Source organism: Sapajus apella, unplaced genomic scaffold (genome assembly GCF_009761245.1).
Source record: "Sapajus apella isolate SASKATOON/1434 unplaced genomic scaffold, GSC_monkey_1.0 scaffold50, whole genome shotgun sequence".
In the NCBI taxonomy this organism is placed as follows: domain Eukaryota; kingdom Metazoa; phylum Chordata; class Mammalia; order Primates; family Cebidae; genus Sapajus; species Sapajus apella.
Window position 1 is genome coordinate 7,328,797 of NW_022436990.1, and position 23,593 is coordinate 7,352,389.

Here is a 23,593-nt window from a genome sequence, read left to right on the forward strand (position 1 = left end):
ACTTTTCTGACAATTTCATAATACCAGTATATTTTTAAAATGTGATACATAGGCACCAAGAGTAGAAGCACAAGTTCTTCTGGGATCTTTGGTTTGCTTTCCCAACTTATATTGTGAACTGCCTTCTCTTCATCCCAACATTCCTGATGTTGCTGTGTCCCAGTTTACAGATGTTAAGGTAAGAAATCAGATGCTAATTTTTAGCACTTAAATTATTTTATGATCATAAAGTATATGCAATAAAATTTGTATTCTTTCTTTTCTTTTTGAAATCCACACAATTGTTAAAGAACACTAGCCATATCCTCCAGACACAAAGGCTGGAATGTTCATTAGGAGCATATCCTTTTTTGTGTTTAAAACTGCTTTAGGGCTGGGCGCAGTGGCTCACGCCTGTAATCCCAGGACTTTGGGAGGCCAAGGCAGGCGGATCACAAGGTCAAGAGATCGAGACCATCCTGGCCAACAGGATGAAACCCCGTCTCTACTAAAGATACAAAAAAAAAATTAGCCAGGCATGGTGGTACGCGCCTGTGGTCCCAGCTACTCGGGAGGCTGAGGCGGAAGAATTGCTTGAACCCAGGAGGCAGAGGTTGCAGTGAGCCAAGATTGTGCCACTGCACTCCAGCCTGGTGACAGAGCAAGACTCCATCTAAATAAATAAATAATAAAACTGCTTTAGAACCTTTTTCTTGTTATTGAACATACTCACATGTCTACCTCTTAGGATTCATTCACTCACTGAACACTTACTGAAATATCCCATGAGCCAGATACTGTGCTGCTAATGTAAAGCTTCTAAGATTGAGATGGTAAATTAAACCTGCACATTAGACTCTCTCCCTCTCCCAGTTTTTCAGTGTGATGAGTCAAGCATAGTAATGGAAAATTCTATGGCATTGGGGTGGAGATCCTATGCACCTGAAGCATTAAGGGGCTTGAACAGTAGATGGTGCAAAATTAATGTGACTATACAGTTGCCAGTGGAACCTACCACAGATAATAATCCTTTAAAAAAAAAGAAAGAAAATTGTATCCAGTTAGGAGCAGACATGCCACATGACCCTTGTTAATAAGCCTTTAAAAATTTTTCTGGTGGAAAAGCAGTTAGTGCTCTGAGCCCAGCAAGGTGCCTGTTGGTAAATAATTCCTTCAGTAAGTTAAGACCTGTCTTTTACTGAGACCTTCCTTATTTAACTGAATGGCTGTACATTATAAATTCCCAAGGGTTTAACAGTCCTGAGAAGTTGTGCTTGCCACAGTAATTGCCAGATGGTCTTTGTGTTTGACCTGAATTGGTCCCTAGAATTAGAAGTGTTGAGAGAAAGGAGACGTAGCTCCTCAGGGGCTAAGCCGATAGTTTTTTGTTTGTTTGTTTATTTTTTAACTAGCTTTTTCTGAAATTAAAAAAAAAATCCAGTTTATGTTAGGAATGTTGCATACACTTTCCGTAGCATCCACATTTCTCTTTGTAATGTTTATCATATTTGTGATTACTTGTTCATTGTCTGACTTCTACTTTAGACAGATATATATCACAAGGTCTTACTTTTTGCTGTGTCATCATATCCTAACATACTGCTTGACACCTAGTATATACTCAGAAATCATTTGTTAGACCGGACATGGTGGCTCATGCCTTTAGTCCTAGCCAAGGTGTGAGGATTGCTTGAGTTCAGGACTTCAAGACCAGTCTGGGTAACATAGGGAGGCGTTGTCTCCACAAAAAATAAAAAAATTAGCTGGGCATGGTTGCACATGCCCGTAGTCCCAGCTATTTGGGAGGCTGAGGTGGGAAGATCAGTTGAGCCATGATTGTGCAACCGCACTCCAGCCTGCATGACAGAGCAAGACCTTGTCCCCTGCCCATCCCCCTATAAAAAGGAAATTATTTGTTAAACAAGTGAACTTGACATATATAAAATCATAAGGATCAATGCAAATTTGCAGTGACACAATAAAAACTATATAAATTGACCTTTGCCCTTCAAAGATGTGATAGCTATGGTTTCTTTCTTTCTTTCTTTTTTTTTTTTTTACTGTTCTGAAGATACATCAGAAGCTATGGTTTCTTTTATTCAGGAGATTTTGAAGGCCAAAGATGAGTTGTAGTTTTAATTTATTAATGTAGTTTTGAGTGAGTTAGGGGTTAGCCTCACTTACTATATACTATCTGCATCTGCGTTTCAGAGCAGCCCTTGTGTAGGCAGTAATGGCTGACATGATTAAAAAAAAAAAATCTCCAAAGTAAGAGCCAGTTCTAATAATATTGAAGAAAGAAAAAAAGTAATAATTTTTCTTAGGAAATGAAGATTTAAAGGGAAAGTTACATGCCATGGTTATCATATTTGATTTTTACATTTTCACCAAAACCAGATTCCATATACTCTAAACTACAGCCACATGGAGCTTACCATGGTGCTTCTTGGTTTTATGCTTTGGAAAAGCTTATTTCCTCCTACTGAAGTGTCATATATAATTGCTCTCCTCTTTTTGCCTCTCTTTATCGCCCCAAACACTTAGAATCACAATTTCCAACTTTAGTTGTCTTTCAAAATCCTATTTATCTAAGAATCCTTTGTGAAGTCTTTTATGACTTCTGAGATGAGTTATTTGCTCACACAGAACTTTGTACTTACGAGCTTGTTTGGTTTTTTGGTTTTACAGTTCACTCATTTAATAGTGTTTAGTATAGTCGCAGAATTGTGCAGCCATCGTCACAGTCAATATTAGAACATTTTCATCATCACCGAAGAAACTCTCGTAAATATCTCCCTACCCCAAACTCTTGACAACTCAGATTTATGTTCTGTCTTTATGGATTTGCCTGCATATTTTATATTGCTCGATTCTGTATTTTAGTTGTTTACAAATCTGTCTCTCTCTGTAGACTATAAACTTCTTAGATAGGTACAGCATCTTAGCTAACTTCTTGTCTCCAGCCCTTAAGACAGACTATATTACATAGAAAGCTTGCAAAACTATCAGTTGGACTAAATGCTGAGTTTACAAAGTCAAAGGTTGATCCTCTCAAGGAACTTACATTGTATATGACTGATAAATGATTATTGGATGAATGTATGAATGATTTTTTTAAACCAATGAACAAAATTCTTAATCATCAAATCTAATGGCATTCTTGTTCTCCTGAGACACTATAATATTTGACCTCGTTGATGTTTCTATCATTTCTGAATGTCTCTTTATCTTTTGTTGCACAGATCTATCTTGATTTACTTCTTGCCTAAGTATCCTGACTCCTTAATAGACTTTCTTTTCTCTGCTTGCTAAACATACACACACTTCAATATTTTACCCTTGTATTTCTTCTGTTTTCTCCCTTTTGAATATTTTATTCATTTACATAATTTTAACTAATATTTTAACTTGTCTCAAAATTCATTATCATACTTTACAAATTATTAAGGATGAATATTTCTCCCTTAGCTTTATTGAGATAAAATTCACAAAAATTGTGCATATCTAAGGTGTACAATATGATGTCTTCATACACATATACAGTGTGGTAAACGTCAAGCTAGATAACATACCCATCACCTCACATGATTACCTTTTTTTTGGTGAGGGGGCATAAGAGCAACCAAGATCTACTGCCTTAGTAGATTTCAAGTGTACATTACTGGTACTGTATTGTTAACTGTAGTCACCATGCTATACATTAGGCTCCAGAATTTAGCCATTCTGCACATTTGAGACTTCATACCCTTTAACCAACATTTTCCTGTTTCACCCACTCCCTAGCCCCTGCTAACTACCATTCTACTCACTCCTTCCAATACTTCAACTTTTTATATTCCACATGTAGGTGAGAACATGCAGTATTTGTCTTTCCGTGCCTCACATATTTCACACATAATGTCATGTCCTCCAGGTTGATTCATATTGTCATAAATGACAAGATATCCTTCTTTTTAAAGGCTGAGTGGTATTCTATTGTATGTGTGTTTGTGTATGTTTGTGGGTGTGTCATATTTTCTTTATGCATTAGTCCTTCAGGGGACACTTAGGTTTTTTCCGTATCTTGGCTATTATAAGTAATTCTGCAGTGAACATGGTAGTGCACTTATCTCTTTGACATACTAATTTCATTTCCTTTGGATATATATATATATACCCAGAAGTGGATTGCTTTGGATTTTATGGACATTTTAATAATTTTGTAATCTATGGATGCAGGATATGTTTCTATTTATTTCTGTCTTTTTCTTTCATCAGTGTTTTATGGTTTTTCGCATACAGATCTTTACCTCTTTTGTTAAATGTATTCCTAAGTATTTTGTTGTTTTCAATGCTATTGTTAAGTGGGATTATTTTCTTAATTTTTCATATAGTTCACAGTGTATAGAAACACAACTGATTTTTATGTTTTTGTTTCCTGCTACTCTACTGACTTTATTGGTTCTAACAGTTTTTTGGTAGAGTCTGTAGGGTTTTTTATTTATTAGATTATGTCATCTGCAGACAGAGACAGTTTTCATTCTTCCTTTCCAAGATGGTGCCTTTTCTTTTTTCTGCCTAATTGCTCTGGCTAGCACTTCCAATACTATGTTCAATAGAAGTGGCAAGAATGGGCATCTTTATCTTGTTCCTAATCTTAAAGTAAAATCTTTCAGCTTTTTGCTGTTGATTATGATGTTAGCTGTGGGCTTGTGTTGAGGTATATTCCTCTTATACCTCATTTGTTGAGTGTTTTTCATGAAAGATGTCGTATTTTTCATGCAAAAAAAATTTGTATTTTGTCATGAAAGGATATTCATGTATACCTTTGAGCTATGTATTCTACTTAAATGCTTTTTCTTCACCTATTGAGATAATGTTTTTATCCTTTGTTCTGTTAATATGATGTATTGCTTTTATTGCCTTGTATATGTTGAACCATCCTTGCAGCACAGTGATAAATCCTACTTCATCATGGTATATGACCCTTTTAATGTTCTGATGAATTTTGGTTTGCTAGTATTTTATTGAGGATTTTTTTTTTTTTTTTGAGATGGAGTCTTGCTCTGTCGCCCAGGCTGGAGTGCAGTGGCGGAATCTTGGCTCACCGCAACCTCCACCTCCTGGGTTCAAGCAATTCTTCCGCCTCGGCCTCCCGAGTAGATGGGACTACAGGCACATGCCACCACACCCGGCTAATTTTTGTATTTTTAGTAGAGGCGGGGTTTCATCGTGGCCAGGATGGTCTCGATCTCTTGACCTCGTGATCCGCCTGCCTCGGCCTCCCGAAGTGTTGGGATTACAGGCCTGAGCCACCATGCCCGGCTATTGAGGATTTTTATATCTATATTCACCAGGGATGTTGGCTTGTAATTTTTTTTTTTTTTTCCTTCGGTAATGCCTTTGTCTGACTTTTGATGTCAGGATAATGCTGGGCTCTTAAAATGAGTTTTGAAGTATCCTCTCATTTTCAATATTTTGGAAATGTTTGAGAAGGATACTGCTCAAATTCTTCTTTAAATGTTTGTAGAATTCACTGGTGAAGCCATCCAGTTCTGACTTTTAATGATATTTCTCAAAATTTAAAAAATCTTTACACCTTGAGCAATTAATTCTACTTTAATTATCTGCCTCTATCACTCTTCTAATAAGGAGGAAAGATTATTTTTTGAACATATACTTTTGCCTATAAATTACAGAAACTTTAGCTACTTTTATAAATAATATCAGATTCTTTATTGAATGTGTGTACATGAGAACAATGACTGTTCTAATAACCACTTAATAAATATTTGTAGAATGAATGAGTGAAATCGCAGTCATTGCTGTTAACTATTTCCCCCTTATTTTAGGAACTTATAATCAAAACCGTATTAAGCTCAGCAAGAGATGAGCCCTCTGGTCCTGCACGGTAGGTCAGATATTCTTACACTGAACATAAGTATTCTGTGTTTGGAATTTTAGAAGTTGACTGAATTTTTGTTTTAGATACATTAAAGCCATTCTGAATTACAAGTTTATTTGAATGGTTAAGTACTCTTACTTTTTTTCATGATTTAAGTACTAACCTTTCTTGATAAACAAAATGCTAGTCACCGTTTTCAATAACTTCACTGTTTATCTCTAAGATAATGTTTTAATTTTATTTAAGTACATTTTATTGTTCAATTATATTTGTCATTGTCTTTATGCAGTACCTTGAAATGCAGTAGTAGGTACCAAATAAATTTTTAAATTGAATTAAAAGAAAATATTTTATTATGGAAAGTAATATATCTAAGAAAATAATTTTAATGTTTATAAATATTTGATCAAGATTTTTAAAAATAGAATATAAGTAATAGTTTTAGATTGTTTTCAAAATGTCTTAAGAAATAAAAGCTGACATTTTCTCTCTTTTACAAAATCTTTCCAGAAAATTTTGAGATTTAAATTGGCAGGTTGCTAGCAGCGCACCATGTTCCTTCTCTTCCTCAAAATAACATTAAGTCTGTTTTATATTTCCTGATGCTAATTCAAATAGTATTTCATTTGCCACGTTAGTCTGTGCTGCTACTCAGATTTACATCTCTGCAAAGCTCCTGTTTTCTAATCATCTATACATTTTTTGACCCAAAGTTCAAAAGGTACAGATCATGGCTTTGACTATTTAGATTTTGACTCTAATTTAAATCTTTTTCCAGTGAATAAAAATAATATACAGTGAACTATTTATTTAAATTAAGACATAGCTCCAGTTTTAAAAAATTTAATTGCATATTTTTCTCACTTACTAGCCAAGCTAACTGAAAACAAATATTTTTGAGAAAATTGTTCTTTATGCTAATTCCAGTTAAGTTTACAAGGGTTTTCATATAAGTTTACAAGGATTTTCATATAATATTGTTTCATTTAATTCCCATCACAATTTTGAGAGTTTAAAGAATCACTCTCTTCTTCCAGTTTTGCTAGCCAGATACGGATTCTTAGAAAGTTAACAATAAGTCTCTAAGAATACATAGCTGTGGGGGGCAGGAGGTAGAAGCGAGCTAGGTAGCATTTTTAAAAAGTCCTTTTAGAATAGAACCCAGGCACTGTTTTAAGTACCTTATATTTATTATCTCATTGAACTTTGTGATAACCTCTATGAGACAGGTATAATTTTCATCTACCTTTTAATAGAAAAGAAAACTAGAACCCAGGAAATTTCAATAACCTGCTCTATCATCTAGATATGACAGAACCCTGGCAGTTTGTCTTCAGAGTCTTATTAGATGCACAACTAATAAGTGGTAATAACAAGTTTGGCCCTAGTGCTTAAAGACTGTAGATCTTTTGCTTTTTTTTAAAAAAAAAAAAAAAAAAAAAAAAAACCATGTTGCCTCTCAAGTGGAAGAATATGGAAGCCTGAAACATAGCTGCCTAGAGGTAGACCTGGGGATCATTAACACAACAACTTGTGTTATTGAGAGTAGGGAAAAACCCCAGAAGTTGAACATAAGCGTTGTCTCAACTTGTTTTTCTATACCTTTTTAGTTTATCTTTTTTTAGAAACTTATATCCCCAGGCCAGGCGCGGTGGCTGACACCTGTAATCTCAGCACTTTGGGAGGCCAAGGCGGGTAGATCACCTGTAATCTGAGCAGTTTGGGAGGCTAAGGTGGGTGTATCACCTGAGGTCAGGAATTCGAGACCACCCTGGCCAACATGGTGAAACTCCATCTCTTCTAAAAATAAAAAAAAATTAGCCAGGTGTAATAGCGTATGCTGACAGTCCTAGCTACCCAGGAGGGTGAGGCAGGAGAATTGCTTGAACCCAGGAGGTGGAGGTTGCAGTGAGCCAAGATCAGGCCACTACACACCAGTCTGGGCAAGATAGAGTGAGAGACTCTGTCTTAAAAAAAAGAAAGAAAACAAAACTTAGTACTCCCAGTCTGAGCAGGAGCGGAGAATTGAGCTATATGCTGGGAATAATGTAGATTATTTTGACATCTTGTGGATGGGGGTATAAGAAACTCTACATGCAAGAAATACCTCCTCTTCTTTCTTACCTTCTCTTGTTAACAGTAGGGAAAAAAATAAAGTAGTAGACTTCATCTAGAAGACTTTCAGGTAATTTTGATAGTAAACAGTTTGGTAGCCTTAACACTCTAGCCTGAAAGAAGAGACTTAAGAACTTATGATCTGCTGTGTTAAGGAGGAAAAATCTGCATTGAATTTTTCTGAAGTTTAGCATTCCACTGAATTCAAGAATATTGGTATCGGGACATGGCACATATAACAGGATACTAGAAGGAGGTGACTGTTTTTATACTAGTACTATTATACACTTTATCAGAAGCTAAACTTGAACACACTAATAGAATCCTTACCGATTCTAATAATTAAATAACTGTCTTGAAGCTGAAACCCAGCTGAAATTATATTGCTACAGAAATGAAGCCTTGCAATCCATTGGGGAACAGGATAAAAATCCTGCAAGTTCTGTTTCTGTTGGATTTTAAAATAAATTACAAAAATTTTGTGTTCCCAATTTTTAAAAACTAATTTAAAGCTTGCTGTGTTAAATGTAAAAGATACAAAAATATTTAATGTATTCCATCAGCTTCATATTTTTACTTAAGTTCATTGTGCTGTTGTCAGTCAATAAAATTACACTTTCCCCATTTTGAAAGCAGATTACATTTTGCTTGTGAAGTTTTATAGCAATGTCAGTCTGTTAACATGGATTTTTAAAGAATATGTGTGGTATCCCAGCCTGTAGCCTTGGTAGTAAATTGTAATAGAAAATTAGGCTCAGGAGTTTTTGGAATTGTGCTCTCTTTATACTTTCTCTTCTTTGGTTACCAGTTAATGTTTAGAGTAACAAATTCATTAATTCACTTAAAATAGTGCATGTTTATTCTGTGTCAGTTGATTGAGGGTCGTGTTTGTGATGGTGGCTTCATTTTATGTAACCATTGCTTGCCTTTTTTGCAGGTGTGTAGCACTTTGTAGTTTAGGTATCTGGATTTGTGAAGAGCTAGTCCATGAGTCTCATCATCCTCAAATTAAGGAAGCTCTGAATGTGATTTGTGTTTCCTTAAAGGTAAAGAAAACTGTTTAGTGAAATATGTTAAGGTAGTAGAGAATGCATGGTTATTTTTTCTCCAAATATTAATTATATCTTGTATAACATTTAGTAAATGTTTTCATTACTTTATTCTTTTATTTTCTTGATCCTGACTCTTTCCTTAAAAATTGTTCTATTTCTTGAATTTAGGGTATCTTTATGGTAACCCATTTTATCTCAACTTTTTATGTATTTGACTTTCTCCCAAGCTATGCATGGTAGATTTCTAAAAAAGGAAACCCACCATTTAAAACATATAGGGTTTTTCTAGTTTTTTTTTTAACTAGTATTTTTGTAACTTTCTATTCTTTGATCTTTAATACCACTCCCTGAACTCTTGAGCTGTTCAGTTTTTTTTTTTTTTTTTTTTTGCTATATCTTTTCAAGTACCTTCTTTGTAGACAGAACAAGATTTTGTCAGTAGCAATAATGTAATTATTTGGAGAGTCTGAATAGTAAATGAGTACTTTCTGTTTATGAAAGGATGCATGATATTATTGTTGTTTTAATACTTGTAAATAAGACTCTAAAGATATGAAGTAGCTAATACATATTTTAAAGTAATGGTTACTTGACGGATATTTCTAAATATACACTATGAGGCAAGTTACTAGACAGAGTGAGGAATAACAATAGGAAAAAATTGTAAATACTAGCTTCAAGATATTAATAATAGCTGAAAAAGATTGAAATGAGAATAATAAAACATAAAAACCTGAGAATACTAAATGGATATATAATATAAACTGAGTTAATAATATAAACTGCTGATTGAGTTTAGAAAAAAACAGAGACCACTTTGATTTAGTTATCAGAGAAGACTGTAAAAGAGGAGACACATTGAGGTTTGAAGTGTGGGTGAAATTTGGACATAGAGAAGCATAAAAAGTTTGCCTTGTTTGAAGGTTCTAGCAGGGGAGCGCAGCTACTCATATACCCTTGACTGAAGACCGGTCCTCCTCTATCGGGGATGGTCATCCTCTTCGAGCGCGCAGCTTCGGGAGGGATGCACATGGAGCGGTGAGGGAGGAAGGGGACACGCGCCTAGCCAGCCAGATCAGCTGAATCAACCCTGGCGATCAATGGGGTGTTTTGGGAGGCCGAGACGGGTGGATCACGAGGTCAAGAGATTGAGACCATCCTGGTCAACATGGTGAAACCCCATCTCTACTAAAAATACAAAAATTAGCTGGGCATGGTGGTGCACGCCTGTAGTCCCAGCTACTTGGGAGGCTAAGGCAGGAGAATTGCTTGAACCCAGGAGACGGAGGTTGCGTTGAGCCGAGATCACGCCATTGCACTCCAGGCTGGGTAACAAGAGCGAAACTCCGTCTCAAAAAAAAAAAAAAAAAAGTTTGTCTTTATGCCACTGGGGAGTCATCTGAATTTTAAACATAATGTCGATCAGAACAGTTCTATAGAAGATTAATTTGGAAGTGTGGTGAATCGTAGATTGGAATGGGGCAAAGATTGATAATTGCTAACAAGAATAGTGGTTTAGAGGCCATTCCATAAATCCACATGAGAAAATGCAACAAAACCTAAATGAGGACAAACATTACAAAGGAAAATTAAAGTTGTGTGTGTCTTTGGAATGTGTTGTGATTTTTTTTATTTTGCAGCTGGAGATTTACCTTAATCACTCATAAATGTAGGATGACACAGAATGTATGACATGTAAAATTTTTCAGCAGATAATACGTTGATGAGAAGTTCACCAAGAAAATCTTTATAACAACTTTTTTATTATTGCAGTTTACTAATAAAACGGTAGCCCACGTAGCTTGTAACATGCTTCACATGCTGGTTCATTATGTGCCTAGACTTCAGATTTACCAGCCTGATTCTCCCTTGAAAATTATACAAGTAAGTAATTTCGCATTTACTTATTATGATCTTATTAAAATTTTTTTTGGATTTGGATACTTTGAATTGTAAAATTATTTAATAGTTTTAATTTCCTTTCGCATAGCTAAATAATGACTATCCATGTTTTTTGTGGTATCAAAGTTCATGATAGTTTTCTTGTCTTTTGTGTTAGAAGATTGTATTCCTGGTTTTGGACAAAGTAAAAGCATTAGAAACAATTTATTAGGCCAAACCCGTAGACTTATGCCTGTAATCCAGACACTTCAGGACACTAAGTTGGAAGCATTGCTTGAGGTCAGGAGTTTGACACCAGCCTAGATAACATAGCAGGACCCTGTCTCAACAAACAGTCAAGCAAAAAACAATTTATCAGTTGTAGTGAAAATTAAATGCTATGTATAAACTTATGCCATCATCTTTATAAACATGTATGCTGCTTCATTCCCACTTCATTCCCTCTTAAGTGTGGAAAATATAACTGTCATTCCATTTACCAGAATCAAAACATTATTTTTTTTCTTTTCTCTTTAACCAATCATTTGTGAATTTTTGTTCTTTTTAATTCAGTGTCTCCTGTGCTTCCTACAACACCTGAAGTATTTCGGTCCTTCATTATTTCTTTCTTGAGATACTGCTGTAGCATTCTCCTGGTTTGTGTGGTCTTGCTCTTCAAGTCATCATTTACATTTACATGACTCTTATCATATCACTGACCTCTCAAAAAAATCTCTGATTTTCCTTTGACTATAAAATAAAGCCCAAATTCTTTAGCTCTGTATTCAAAGTCTCCAGAGGAGAACCCAACTAGTTTTTTTAAGAATTATGTACAGATTCCTTTGAAATGCCGTGTAGTTCAGGCAACTGAGTCTGCTTATCATCATTTAAACATACCCCTTGCTTTCTTCCTCCTGTCTGCTTTGTTTCTCTTATCTAGTGCCCTCATCTTTCAGTGATAGGCTTAAATACCATCTCCTCAAAAAATAAAAATTCCTGCCCAGTGCAGTGGCTCACATCTGTAATCCCAGCACTTTGGGAGGCAAAGGCAGGTGGATCACAAGGTCAGGAGTTCGAGACCAGCCTGACCAACATGGTGAAATCTTGTCTCTACTAGAAATACAAAAATAAGCCGGGCATGATGGCCCGTGCCTGTAATCCCAGCTACTCAGGAGGCTGAGGCAGGAGAATCACTTGAACCCGGGAGGCAGAGGTTGCAGTAAGCTGAGATTGCACCATTGCACTCCAGCCTAGGTGACCAAGCAAGACTTTGTCTCAAAAAAAAAAAAAAAAAAAAATCGCTCTCCCTAATTGGAATTTATCATTCTTCCTGTCTTTGTAACATTTTTAGGAAAGATGAAAACTAATATTTATTTATTAAACTACCATGTATCAGTAACATTTTCATATAAAACTCATTTAATTCTTGGAAGTTTCTTGAGATAGGTTATTCCCTTCCCTGTTCCCAGTCCCTCTCCTTATTTAAGATGAGAGAACTGAGGATTTAATAACTAAATAACAGTCACAAGCTGAGAGACTAAGGACTCAGACCCAAGTCCATAAGATTCTAAAGTCCATGCTTTTCCCACTCAGTCATCTTGCCAGCCTCTATTGCAGCACTGAATATAGTGAGTAAGCATTGCACTAGTAAGTGAAGCCTTTTTCTGTATAAAGTATATTTAGAGGAATTTTTCTACTTACTGCATTGAGGCAATAATTTCTAAAAATATAATAGCATACAATACAGCTAAAATAAAAATGGAATAAATATATACCTATACATTTTTAGCATGGACATAAAAATATTAAATGAGACTAAATGATTTCTAGGGTAAATGATAACACCATATATGAATATTTTACCTTCTTTTAATAATGTCTTTTTCATTTACTTTGTATTCCATACTTTATATTTATTCAAATAATATTTAGTGTATATGTTAATTTTAAAAGCCACATTTGACCGGGCACAGTGGCTCACGCCTGTAATCCCAGCACTTTCGGAGGCCGAGGTGAGCAGATCAGTTGAGGTCAGGAGTTCAAGACCAGCCTGGCCTGAACTTTGCCTGGCCAACATGGGAAAACCCCATTTCTACTAAAAATACCAAAATTAGCTGAGCGTGGTGGTTCACACCTGTAATCCCAGCTACTTGGGAGGCTGAGGCAGGAGAATCACTTGAACCCAGAGCCAAGATCACTCCATTGCACTCCAACCTGGGTGGCAGAATGAGACTCCATCTCAAAAAAATAAATAAATGGAAATAAATAAAAAGTCACTTAAAAAAAAAGGCTTATATTTGCATATATATATATATATATATATATATATATATATATATATATAAACAAAAGGCCTGGAAAGGCAATAGAGTAGATTTCTTCAGGTCATAGGATTACGGTGGTTTTTTTGTTGTTTTGAGACAGAGTCTCTGTCACCCAGGCTCTCAAAGCAGGTGTGAGCCACCGTGCCCAGCCTATGATGGTTTTTATTAGTCTTTTTCTTATCTGTATCTTTTAACTTTTCTATAATGAACATATATTTTCTGTGTGTTTATACATATTGATTTAATCCCTTTAATTGGGATGAAATCGGTTTATAGTTGACAGAATATATTTATAATTTTGGTTCTGTACATGAGGATTGTAAATAATTGATAGTTAAGTATACTTGAAAAGCTTGCCTATTAAACGTTACTTTGAAAAAACAGTGTTAATGTGTTTAGGATAAATTTGTAGCAATAGGTTTTGAATCACTTTAGCTTTAACAATTAAGTTTTAGGATGTACCATTAATTTGAAATACATAGAGTTCCTTTTTAAAAATTTTCTTTTTGCTTACAGATTCTAATAGCTACTATTACGCATCTTCTACCAAGTACTGAAGCTTCATCTTATGAAATGGACAAGAGGGTAATTTAAATTTTGTTTGATGTTTAGTATGTGGTTATTTAGTAAAATATTTGTATTTCAAAATTTTAAAGGTATATATATTTAACGTGGTAAAAATTCATTTTGTATTCAGAATCAACTATAGTGTGAAATATGTCTTTCTGTTATTTAAGTAAAATTAAATTATGTTTTGGTTCACGTTTCATGGCCATTTGATAAAGTCTTTGTCTCAAGATTGTAAGGAACCTTAGAGGACATTCTGTCTACCTCTAATTATTTCACTACATTGTGCCAAATTGTGTTCTTACCTATGCCTGAAGATTATTAATTCTAAGGAATTAATCACCCCTAAAGGCAGCCACTTGTTTCCATATAGATAAAAAGTAAAGATATCCTACATAGAGATATGTCACTTAAAATAAGACATTTCTTCTGTCTGCCAAAACGTTCTGCTAGGTGACATTTACCTCAGTAAATTCATTATAATGGTTCCTTAATGTTTTCAGATATTGTATTTACCAGTTCTAGAGTTTCTTTTAGTTTTGTTTTGAAGTTTCCATATCCTACCTGAAATTCTGCATTTCTTCATCAGTTATATATATCTTCTCTTATAAATTCTTTAACATATTTATAATAATTAAAATAGAGTCATTGGCTACTAAATCCAATGTGTGGGTCATCACCAACTTCGTGTCTATTAGAGTTTTTTTTCCTCTTGGCTATGTGTTTCATTTTCCTGTTATTATGTCTTTTTTTTTTTTTTAATTATATGCCAGACATTATACATAAATGTGGTAGAGACTCTAGGTCTGTGCTGCTTACTGTGGTAGCTACTAACTGTATATTGCGTTCAGTTTACATTAAATTTAAAGTTCACATTAAAAATTTAATTCCTCTTTTGCAAATATCAAGTGCCCAATAGCCACATGGGCAAATATACACCATTTTCATCATTGCATAAAGTTCTGTTAGATAAGGCTGCTCTAGATTCTATTAGTTTCATTTGATAATTACTCTCATCTCTTCCCTTGTCACTTCTCAATCTTGAGTTCTGGTCTCCAGGTCTCCCTCCCCTTAACCATATTGTATTGAAATCTCAAGTTTGTTTTATTTACTGCTTATGTTTTAGTTAATTTACGGAAATCTGAAGCTATAGCTATGTTTCTGTACCTATTCCAAGTTATTTTCATGTGTGGCTTACTTGCAGCTTTTATACTTTTGTCCTTTCCTACTATCTGCCATTATCATTTCTTACTGATTTCATGTGTTTACCTCAGAACTGTTTATTCTTTCCCTTCATATTTAGTTTAAACACCATCTGAAGAGATTGTTTAGCTCTTGATAAATACATTCTTCATCTTTAAGAAGAGACATATACTCTTTTTATTTTAAATTAAAAAAAAATTTTTGAGACAGAGTCATCTCACTCTGTCACCCAAGCTGGGTACCGTGGCTCAGTCTTGGCTAACTGCAACCTCTGTCTCCCAGGTTCAAGTGATTCTCATGTCTCAGCTACCCAAGTAGCGGGAATGACAGGTGTACACCACCATGCCTGGCTAATTTTTGTATTTTTAGTAGAGACAGGGGTTTCGTCATCTTGGCAAGGCTGGTCTCGAACTCCTGGCCTCAAGTGATCCACGGCCTTGGCTTCCCAAAATGCTGGAATTGCGGGTGTAAGCTACCTCATCCAGCTTCCATTTTTAGCCAAGAGTTCTTCACTTTAATGTCTCAGGCTATGGTCTAGAATTCCAAATCCAGTTTATGAATAATATCTGGATAACTAATTGTTCATCTCCTTCTATATCATCTTTGTCTTCCAGAGGCCTAGCTATTAACATGAAAAAGCTATACTACTAAGTTTTTGTTTTCTTGCCCACTTAGTTTAACAAACATTTATTTATCTTAAAATATGAGTGTGGCATTCTGCTAGGCACTAAACAGATAAACATGATACTCCCTGTTCTTGTGGAATTTAAAAATTAGAGACACAAATGAGGTAATATAATATAATAAATGCTTAGCATAAAAAGTGGGAAAACGTACAAGATACAAGTTAGAATAGAGAAGAAAGTAATTAAATATTGGGGAAAGGCTTGTTAAGGGAAAATTTTTTAAAAGTTGAACAGAGTGTTCTACATAAATAGAGACAAACATTAGGGTCAGAAAATTATTCCAAGTGGTGTGAATAGCATAAATCTGGGAGCTATAAAATGATATGGTTTGTTTTGGAGAAACAGCTAGGCAGTTCCGTATTTTAGAATGTGAATTGAACAGTTAAGAGTTGGGAAAATAAATCTTCTAAGATAGGAAGGGTCCAAATTATAAAGGGCGTTGGATGCCACACTATGAATGTGGGACTTCTGTGAAAGTGACTTTTTTGACGAATTTTTATGTAGAATAAAATATGACCAGATTTGTGAAAAATCACTTGAGAAAATATGAAAGTTGACTTAAAAGTCAAAATATGGTGATTGTTATTAAAATCATCTTTATAAGAATGAATGATGTTCTGAACTAAGGCTAAAGGAATAGAGAATAGAGACTCACAAAGTAGAGTCCACAACCAAGGTAAGGAATACAGGAAAGAGAGGATTGTTGGAGCAGTGAGTTTCAGTTTTCAGTTTGTTGCATAAAGTAATATCCAGGTGGAGACCACCTGCAAAGCAATTATGTACCTGACTAGAAAATTCAATGCTGGAAATAAAATTATTGGCTTGTCAGTACATAAGTAATATTAACGTTGAGGGAATATATTAAATTAAGTCAATACAGTAGAGTAAGATGAGTCAGCAAAGTATAGCACATTGAACAATAACAGTTAAGGAGAAGGCAGAGAAAGATGATTCAGTAAAAATGACTGAAAGGACGAGTAGGAAAGGTAGAAAAAATACCAGGCCTAGGAGAGAGTACTCATAGAAGACAAAATCAGATCATCCTGAAAATGCTTTTTTGATCTCAGATTTTATCTTTCACTCTTCTTTTCTTTTTAATATTTAAAAAAAATTTTTTTAATTATACTTTAAGTTCTGGGATACATGTGCACAATGTGCAGGTTTGTTACATAGGTATACATGTGCCATGGTGATTTGCTGCATCTATCACCCTGTCATCTGCATTAGGTATTTCTCCTAATACGATTCCTCCCCAATACCCTTGCCCCTTGCTCTCCCTCCCCTAGCCTCCAGCCCCCTGGCAGGCCTTGGTGTGTGATGTTCCCCTCCCTGTGTCCATGTGTTCTCAGTGTTCAACTCCCATTTATGAGTGAGAACATTCAGTGTTCGGTTTTCTGTTCTTGTGTCAGTTAACGCTGAGAATGATGGTTTCCAGCTTCATCCATGTCCCTGCAAAGGACATGAACTCATCCTTTTTATGGCCAAATAGTATTCCATGGTGTATATGTGCCACATTTTCTTTATCCAGTCTATCATTGATGGGCATTTGGGTTGGTTCCCAGTCTTTGCTATTGTGTACAGTGCCACAGTAAACACACATTTGCATGTGTCTTTTAATAGGATGATTTATAATCCTTTGGATATACTCAGTAATAGGATTGCTGGGTCAAATGGTATTTGTATTTCTAGATCCTTGAAAAATCACCATACTGTCTTCCACAATGGTTGAACTAATTTACACCCCCACCAACAGTGTAAAGTGTTCCTATTTCTCCACACCCTCTCCGGCATCTGTTGTCTCCAGATTTTTTAATGATCGCCATTCTAACTGGCATGAGATAGTATCTCGATGTGGTTTTGATTTGCATTTCTCTAATGATCAGTGATGATGAGCTCTTTTTCATATGTTTGTTGGCTGCATAAATGTCTTCTTTTGAGAAGTGCCTGTTCATAGCCTTTGCCCACTTTTTGATGGGGTTGTTTCTTTTCTTATAAATTTATTTAAGTTCTTTGTAGATTCTGGATATTTAGCCCATTGTCAAATGGGTAGATTGCAAAATTTTTTTTCCATTCTGTTGGTTGCCGGTTCACTCTAATGATAGTTTCTTTTGCTATGCACAAGCTCTTAAGTTTAATTAGATCCCATTTGTCTATTTTGGCTTTTGTTTCAATTGCTTTTGGTGTTTTAGTCATGAAGTCCTTGCCCATGCGTATGTCCTAAATGGTATCGCCTAGGTTTTCTTCTAGGGTTTTTATGGTGTTAGGTCTTATGTTTAAATCTTTAATCCATCTGGAGTTAATTTTTGTAGAAGGTGTAAGGAAGGGATCCAGTTTTAGATGTCTGCATATGGCTAGCCCGTTTTCCCAACACCATTTATCAAGTAGGAAATCCTTTCCCCATTGCTTGTTTTTGTCAGATTTGTCAAAGATCAGATAGTTGTAGATGTGTGGCATTGTTTCTGAAGCCTCTGTTCTGTTGCATTGGTTTATATCTCTGTTTTGGTACTAGTACCATGCAGTTTTGATTACTGTAGGCTTGTAATATAATTTGAAGTCAGGTGGTGTGATGCCTCCAGCTTTGTGTTTTTTGTTTGTTTGTTTGTTTTGTTTTTTGCTTAGGATTGGCTTGGCTATGTGGGCTCTTTTTTGGTTCCATATGAAGTTTAAGGTGGTTTTTTCCAATTCTATGAAGAAAGTAGTGGTAGCTTGATGGGGATAGCATGGAATCTATAAATTACTTTGGGCAGTATGGCCATTTTCACAATATTGATTCTTCCTAACCATGAGTATTGAATATTTTTCTGTGTGTTTGTGTCCTCTCTTATTTCCTTGAGCAGTAGTTTGTAGTTCTCCTTGAACAGGTCCTTCACATCCCTGGTTAGTTGTACTTCAGATATTTTATTCTCTTTATAGCAGCTGTGAATGGGAGTTCACTCATGATTTGACTCTCTATCTGTTATTGGTGTATAGGAATGCTTCTGATTTTTGCACATTAATTTTGAATCCTGAGACTTTGCTGAAGTTGCTTATCAGCTTAAGGATATTTTGGGCTGAGACGATGGGGTCTGCAAACAGAGACCGTTTAACTTTCTCTTTTCCTAATTGAATACTCTTTCTTTCCTTTTTTTTTTTTTTTTTGCCTGATTGCCCTGGCCAGAACTTCCAATACTATGTTGAATAGGAGGGCATCTTTGTCTTGTGTTGGTTTTCAAAGGGAATGCTCCCAGTTTGGGCCCATTCAATATGATATTGGCTGTGGGTTTGTCATAAATAGCTGTTATTATTTTGAGATACATTCCATCGATACCTAGTTTATTGAGAGTTTTTAGCATAAAGGGCTGTTGAATTTTGTCAAAGGCCTTCTCTGCATCTATCGAGATAATCGTGGTTTTTGTCACCTCTTAATACAATATGTCAGGTGTCACAGATGTCAGTTTGTCTCATTACTGATTGGTGCTAACTTTAGTCAAATGATTAAGGTTGTGTCTGCCAGGTGTTTGCACTGTAAAGCTACTGTTTAACCCTTTCAATGAATTAGTATTTGTAAGACGATACTTTGAGTCTATATAAATATGTGGCTCCTTAAATTTCCACTAACTGGTTTTGCTAATTATTAATGACTCTTACCAGAATCAGTTAGTGTTACAATAGCTGCCAAATGATGATTTCTTAATTCATCATTCCTTCTACATTCATTAGTTAGCTTTCTACTATCAGGAAAAGCTTTCCTTTCTTTCCTATTCATCTTATTTCAGTGTGGGCTCATGATTCTTATTTTATGCAATGATTTGTAATTCTTAACTATTATTACTTATTTTGCTCCTCAAAATGTCTCATACTTAGCCAGTAGGAGCCCCTTGAAAGTGGCTTCTTTTTCATAAATCCCCATTATTTTGTTTGTTTGTTTTAGAAAGTGATTTATTTAAAGAGAGAAATAGGAGGAGAAAGAAAGAGCTGACTTTCACACTGAATGAGAGAATCCAGAAAGATGGAATCCAGGAGAGGAAAGCAGTTTCCACACTGAATGGAAGGGAATAGAGAGAGATGGAGTTTAGGAGGGGAAGACAGGCTTCCACGAGAGTGTGGAAGGGGAGTCCAGAGGGAAATCCAGGAGAGAGAAAAATAGCTTCCACAAAGGGAGTGTTCGTGGAAGGGGACCCAAATATTGAGTCCCATAAATCCCTGTTATTCTGGGGGCATGCTTTTAATTTCCATCAGCACACAATATTTCAGACTCGCCTTATGCTTTGCCTGTCCCAGCCCTGGAATTACCCATTTCTCCAAGAAACTCTGCTTCCATTGAGTGGCAAATGGTGTTCAGAAATCAGTGTCTAAGAACTAGGCATGCACATTGCTATTAGGGTATCATTTCTTAAGTCCCCTTTGGCAGATACAGCTAGGAAATACATCACACACACACACACACACACCCCCCATACCCCTACCTCCATATCTACTATGGGCCGAATGTTTGTGTCTGTACCGAAGTTCATATATGGAAATCCTAATGCCCAGTGTCATGGGATTTGGAGGTGCAGCCTTTGAGAGGTAATTAGGTTATGAAGATGGAGCCCCTATCAATGGAATTAGTGCCCTTCTAAGAAGAGAAATGAACTGTATCCACCATGTGAAGATACATTAGGTAGTGATAATCCAGAAGCCAGAAAGAGGACCCTCATGGATACTGACTTGGCTAACACCCTGATCTTCAACTTTCTAGCTTTCAGAACTGTAAGGAACAAATATGTGTTGTTTAAGCCACCCAGTGTATAGTATTTGTAATGCCAGCACAGGCAGAATAAGACAGTATCTAATACAAGTATTAAAAACCTTGAGTTCACACTGACACCTCCAATTCTTTTTTTTATTGTCTTATTTTATTTTACTTTAAGTTTCAGGATACATGTACAGAATGATCAGGTTTGTTACAACTGTAGACATGTGCCATGGTGGTTTGCTGCACCTGTCAACCCATCACCTAGGTATTAAGCCCCACATGCCTTAGCTGTTTGTCCTGATGCTCTTTTCTCCTTCCCCTCACCAACGGGCCCCGGTATGACACCTCCACTTGTAATCCAACACCACAAGACTCAGTCCATCCTTCCCCATTTTCCTTATTTGTAACTCCCTGCTCCAGCAATGAAAAATCTGGTTCCCATATTGATTATTTATCCAGATATGTTTACTTTTGTGCCATTCTATTTTTTAAAATTATGACATGCCTCTTTATAGTTAAGAATTTTTACTGTCTTTACCAAGAGAGCTTATCATTCAAAAATGTGTTCATATTTGGGTTACTTCCTGTTCACCCTTCCCACTTCAGTATGGTTATATAATTAACTTGAAATACAGTTGAGGTTACTTTTTTCTGTTTGTATGCAGTTTTAGGGTCTTTCCTCCATCTCTGTTGTTTTTATTTTTTTAGTCTATAGTTCATCCACCCTATGATTATTTTTTTCACAAATGAACAGATGCATGTATATTGTTTTTTATTCCTTGTTTGTTACACATAGCCTAGATAGTCTTTGCTTTGGATTTTTCACTTGACATATCCAGGAAATCCATAATATATAAGTTCATAGAGATCTTCCTCATTCTTTTATTTATTAATACTTTTCTCGGTACACAGTAGGTTTATGTATTTATGGAGTGCATGGGCTTTTTTAACACAGACCCACAGTGCATAATACATTAGGGTAAATGGGATATCCTTCACCTCAAGCACTTAACCTTTCTGTTTGTTACGAAACAATCCAGTTATAGTTTTTTAGTTATTTTTAAATGTACAATATAGTTATTTTTTACTATAGTCACTCTGTTTTGCTAGCAAATACTAGATTTTATTCATTCTTTCTATTTTTTAGAACCCTTTAACCATCCCCACTTGCCCCCACCCCTCATTGCCCTTCCCAGTCTCTAGCAGTAATCATCATTCTACTCTCTATCTCTGTGAGTTTAATTGTTAGCTCTCACAATGTTTGTCTTTCTGTGCCTGACTTATTTCACTTAACATAGTGACCTCCATTTCCATCTATCTTGTTGCAAATGACAGGATCATTCTCTTTTATGGCTGAATGGTACTCCATTTTATATATGTACCACATTTTCTTTATCTATTCATCTGTTGATGGACACTTAGGTTGCTCCCAAATCTTGGCTATTGTGAATAGTACTGCAGTAAACATGGGAGTGCAGGTATCTCTTAGATATACTGATTTCCTTTTGTTTGGATATGTACCTAGCAGTGGGATTACTGGATCGTATGGTAGTTCTTTTTTCAGTCTTTTTGAGGCGCCTCCAAACTGTTCTCCATAATAGCTGTACTAACATACATTCCCACCAACAGTGTACAAGTGTTCGTTTTTCTCCACATCCTTGCCAGCATTTATTGCTTGTCTTTTGGATAAAACCCATTTTTAACTGGAGTGAGATTATATTTCATTGTATTTAATAGTTTGGATTTGCATTTCTCTGATGATGTTGAGCATCTTTTCATATACTTGTTTGCCTTTTTTATGTCTTCTTTTGAGAAATGGCTATTCAGATCTTCTGACCATTTTAAAATCAAATTATTAGAATTTTTCAGTTGTATTGTTTGAGTTCTTTATATATTCCCTTGTCAGATGGATACTTTGCAAATATTTTCTCCTATGCTGTGGGTTGTCTCCGCACTTTGTTGACCATTTACTTTGCCATGCAGACACTTTTTAACTTAATGTGATCCCATTTGTTCATTTTTTCTTTGGTTGCCTGTGCTTGTAAGGTATTACTCTAAAAATCTGCCCAGTCCAATGTCTTCAGGAGTTTCCCCAATGTCTTCTTGTAGTAGTTTCATAATTTGAGGTCTTAGATTTAAGTCTCTAATGCTTTTTGATTTAATTTTTATATATGGCAAGATTTAGGGGTCTAGTTTTGTTCCTCTGCATATGGATAACCCGTTATCTCAGTACCATTTATTGAAAAGACTGGCCTTTCCATAATGTATGTTATTTACCTTCGTTTAAAATGAGTTCACTGTAGATGTATGATTTGTTTCTGGGTTCAGTATACTGTTCCATTAGTCTGTATGTCAATTTTTATTCCAGTACCATACTGTTTTGGTTATTATAGCTCTGTAGTATTATTTGAAGTCAGCTAATGCAATTCTTCCACTTTTGTTCAATTTGCTCAGGACATCTTTGACTGTTCTGGGTCTTTTATTGTTCCATATGAATTTTAGGATTGTTTGTTCTGTTTCTATAAAGAATGACATTGGCATTTTGATGGGGATTTCATTGAACCTATAGATTGATTTGAGTAGTATGGTCATGATTATTGAAAATAATGATTCTTTCAATACATGGACATGGAATAGCTTTTCATTGTTTTGTATCTTTTCCAATTTCTTTCATCAGTGTTTTGCAGTTTTTGTTGTAGAGATCTTTCACTTCTTTGATTAATTCCCAACTATTTAATTTCATTTGTAGCTATTGTAAATGGGATTACTTTCTTGATTTCTTTTTCAGATTGTTCTCTGTTGACACCTAGAAATGCTACTGATTTTTGTATGTTGATTTTGTATCCTGCAACTTTACTGAATTTGACTTTATCAATTCTAACAGTTTTTTTTATTAGAGTCTTTAGGTCTTTCCAAATATAAGATCATATCATCTGCAAACAAGGATAATTTGATGTCTTCTTTTCCAATTTGCATACCCCTTATTTCATTCTCTTGTCTGCTTGCTCCAGCTAGGACTTCCAGTACTGTGTCAAATAATAGTGGTTAAAGTGGACATCCTTGTCTTGTTCTAGATCTTACAGGAAAGGATTTCAGTTTCTCCCCATTCAGTATGATACTAGCTGTGGGTTTGTCATATATGGTTTTTATTATGTTGAGGTATTTTCCTCCCCAGTTTTTTGGGG

At 35.4% G+C, this 23,593-nt stretch overlaps 1 protein-coding gene across 20 annotated transcripts in view; it reads left to right on the forward strand.

The window, feature by feature from the left end:
- RALGAPA1 (Ral GTPase activating protein catalytic subunit alpha 1) overlaps positions 1-23,593 on the forward strand; it is a 297,019-nt gene that overhangs the window by 160,596 nt on the left and 112,830 nt on the right. For all 20 annotated transcript variants that reach the window (XR_004258069.1, XM_032242528.1, XM_032242525.1 and 17 more), the window contains 5 exons: positions 53-178; positions 5,811-5,869; positions 8,916-9,024; positions 10,804-10,914; positions 13,752-13,820. Coding sequence is in view for 19 of the 20 variants with exons in the window: in XM_032242528.1 (XP_032098419.1) it covers positions 53-178; positions 5,811-5,869; positions 8,916-9,024; positions 10,804-10,914; positions 13,752-13,820 (474 nt within the window). In the remaining variant the exon portion in view is untranslated. The remainder of the gene's footprint in view (positions 1-52; positions 179-5,810; positions 5,870-8,915; positions 9,025-10,803; positions 10,915-13,751; positions 13,821-23,593) is intronic.